At 22.7% G+C, this 2,265-nt stretch overlaps 1 protein-coding gene across 1 annotated transcript in view; it reads right to left on the reverse strand.

The window, feature by feature from the left end:
* The window catches only part of LOC126901046 (uncharacterized), a 13,296-nt gene extending 12,066 nt beyond the window's left edge, over positions 1 to 1,230 (reverse strand). The window contains exon 1 of the mRNA XM_050677174.1: positions 1,116 to 1,230. Within this exon, the coding sequence (XP_050533131.1) occupies positions 1,116 to 1,214 (99 nt within the window). The 5' untranslated portion in view covers positions 1,215 to 1,230. The remainder of the gene's footprint in view (positions 1 to 1,115) is intronic.
* Positions 1,231 to 2,265: the final 1,035 nt, after the last annotated feature.

The raw sequence follows: 2,265 nt of genomic DNA on the forward strand, positions 1-2,265 counted from the left end.
CCCCCCCGCCCATATTTAGGGACATAGTTCGATTTAAAAAAAAGTCTGTCGAATGAAAGATATATATATAAATACCACATCTCATGAAAAAATTCTATTGATCCATACATTTTTTAAAAAGTTATAGCATTTTAAAGTAAAAAATGTAAAATATAATTTTTACCGTGAAGACAAAATAAAGTCAGAAATTTTTTTTTTCTGTAATAAAGTACATTACATTAGCTTTTATTTAAGATATATTTATAAAAGTGTCTGTCCGGAATACTTTTAAAAGTTAAGTTGAAAAAGTTAATTTTTTGTGAAAAGGTTGTCATTTTAAATCCCCCCAGTAGGCAGGTAAAGGGTCAGATTTATAAAAAATATATACCAAATAAAAGGTAATAAGATCATACACCTAAATAAATAAATTCATATTAATTTGTTCATTTTTGAAAAAGTTATGGCAGTTTTAAGTAAAAAAATTTTTAAAAATTTCGAAAATTAACGATTTTAAAATTTTTAATTTTTTTGGAGATTTCCCTCATTTATGGGGAACGAGGGAAATGTTTTTAATTTTTGAGGGTAATATCTTCGACTAGATACAATTTTTAATCTTTTGACGTATTGTTCATCAAAATTGGTCCAGTGAGAGCTAAGATTGAGTGTTTACAGACACACAAAAAAGATAAAAAAAAACATATCATTGTAATTAATACCTTTGCATCGAAACTAAAAATATTAAAGGACAATTTGTGAGAACAATACGAAAATATAGTGTGATTTTTTGCTTATCATTACCACTTAAGTATTTCTTATAAATTTATTGACATAATCACATCTTTCACCTATTTAATATATGTATTGCAACTGCAATATAATAAATTATTGAATATGTATTATTTATATACATATGTTCAGTTATAATTTAATATTTATTTCTTTTTGAGTAGTTACTTATTTTATATAGTTAAAAAAATTGTATATAAAATAATACTAGTAGTAATTTTTTTTTTTATTTTAACTGTTTAAGAAATTTTTTTTAGATGAGTTCTTTACTTTTTGTTATTAGTTTCAGTAACCATACTTATTAGAAAATCTTTGTAATGTTCATATTTAAATTATAGAAAAGGACTTACTACTGGAAGGTTTGGTCTGTTTACAGTTCTTTCCGCGCCTTTAATGTCATCTAAGAGAGAAAAATAATATAAACTATAAACTATACTAAGATAATTCATGTTTTTATGTAAACGAACGAATGATTAAGTATAAAGGAAGTGATAGTAAAATAGTTACACTGAAAAATATCATAAAAATATAATTTTATGAAATGAAAACATCGATTTTAATTCGAATTATATATAAAATTACTTTCCATGTAAACATATATAATTGCATATGTATTAAGCAAATATGTCATGTAAAGAGTAACAATAATGATAGTAATAATTTTATTTGAAATCATAGTAATTATATTATATATCCGCTAGTGTAACAAACATTCAATTCCTATTAATTTTATGATAAATGATAGAGATTAAAAGGGCACAAGGTACCTCTATATTTTTCTGCGTAATACTGGAGCAGTTTAAATTTAATGCATCCCTTTTATTTATAAAAAGTTTCTCCTAAATGATATCTGTTTACAGAAATAATTTAAAATAATTAAAATTACGATTATTTTAACAATTTCAACGAATATTCACAACGAATCGAATATTTTTGTTTAGTTAAAAATAGTTCAATTGTTAGGTACACACGCTAAAAAATATAGTTACGTATATTTCAAAGTTTTATAGATTTTTTCTGTAAATTAATACTTGATAGTAGAATTCTACTTTTAAGAGCAAAATATTTTTTATTTGACTATTAACAGATGCGATCTGTGTAATTTTTTTTGTCAGAAAATTACTATTGGGATCAAAATTTTATCCTACAAATAATACTAATTTTTTTTTCTTCATTTTTTTATATACAGAGTGGAATAGATTTAATTGACAACTCATATAACTGATGATCTACATAACATTTTTATTAATTAATTTTTACCCTATAGGTCTATATTGGAATATTTGAAATGTGTATTGTGTTATTTTTCACAATTACAAAAAATATTTTTTTAAAGAATTAAAGAAAGCTATTTTATAGATAAGTTTTAAAGAAACATTTTGATGCTAAAAACTCTTATTTTAATTCAGTAGTTACGTTTTACAGCTTTTTGAAGTTTGTTAAATTTTGAATTTTTTTAAGATTTTTCTATGGTATCAAACGTTAGTCAACGTATGTAAA

This window comes from Daktulosphaira vitifoliae, unplaced genomic scaffold, assembly GCF_025091365.1.
Source record: "Daktulosphaira vitifoliae isolate Bord-2020 unplaced genomic scaffold, ASM2509136v1 Scaffold_3, whole genome shotgun sequence".
In the NCBI taxonomy this organism is placed as follows: Eukaryota; Metazoa; Arthropoda; class Insecta; order Hemiptera; family Phylloxeridae; genus Daktulosphaira; species Daktulosphaira vitifoliae.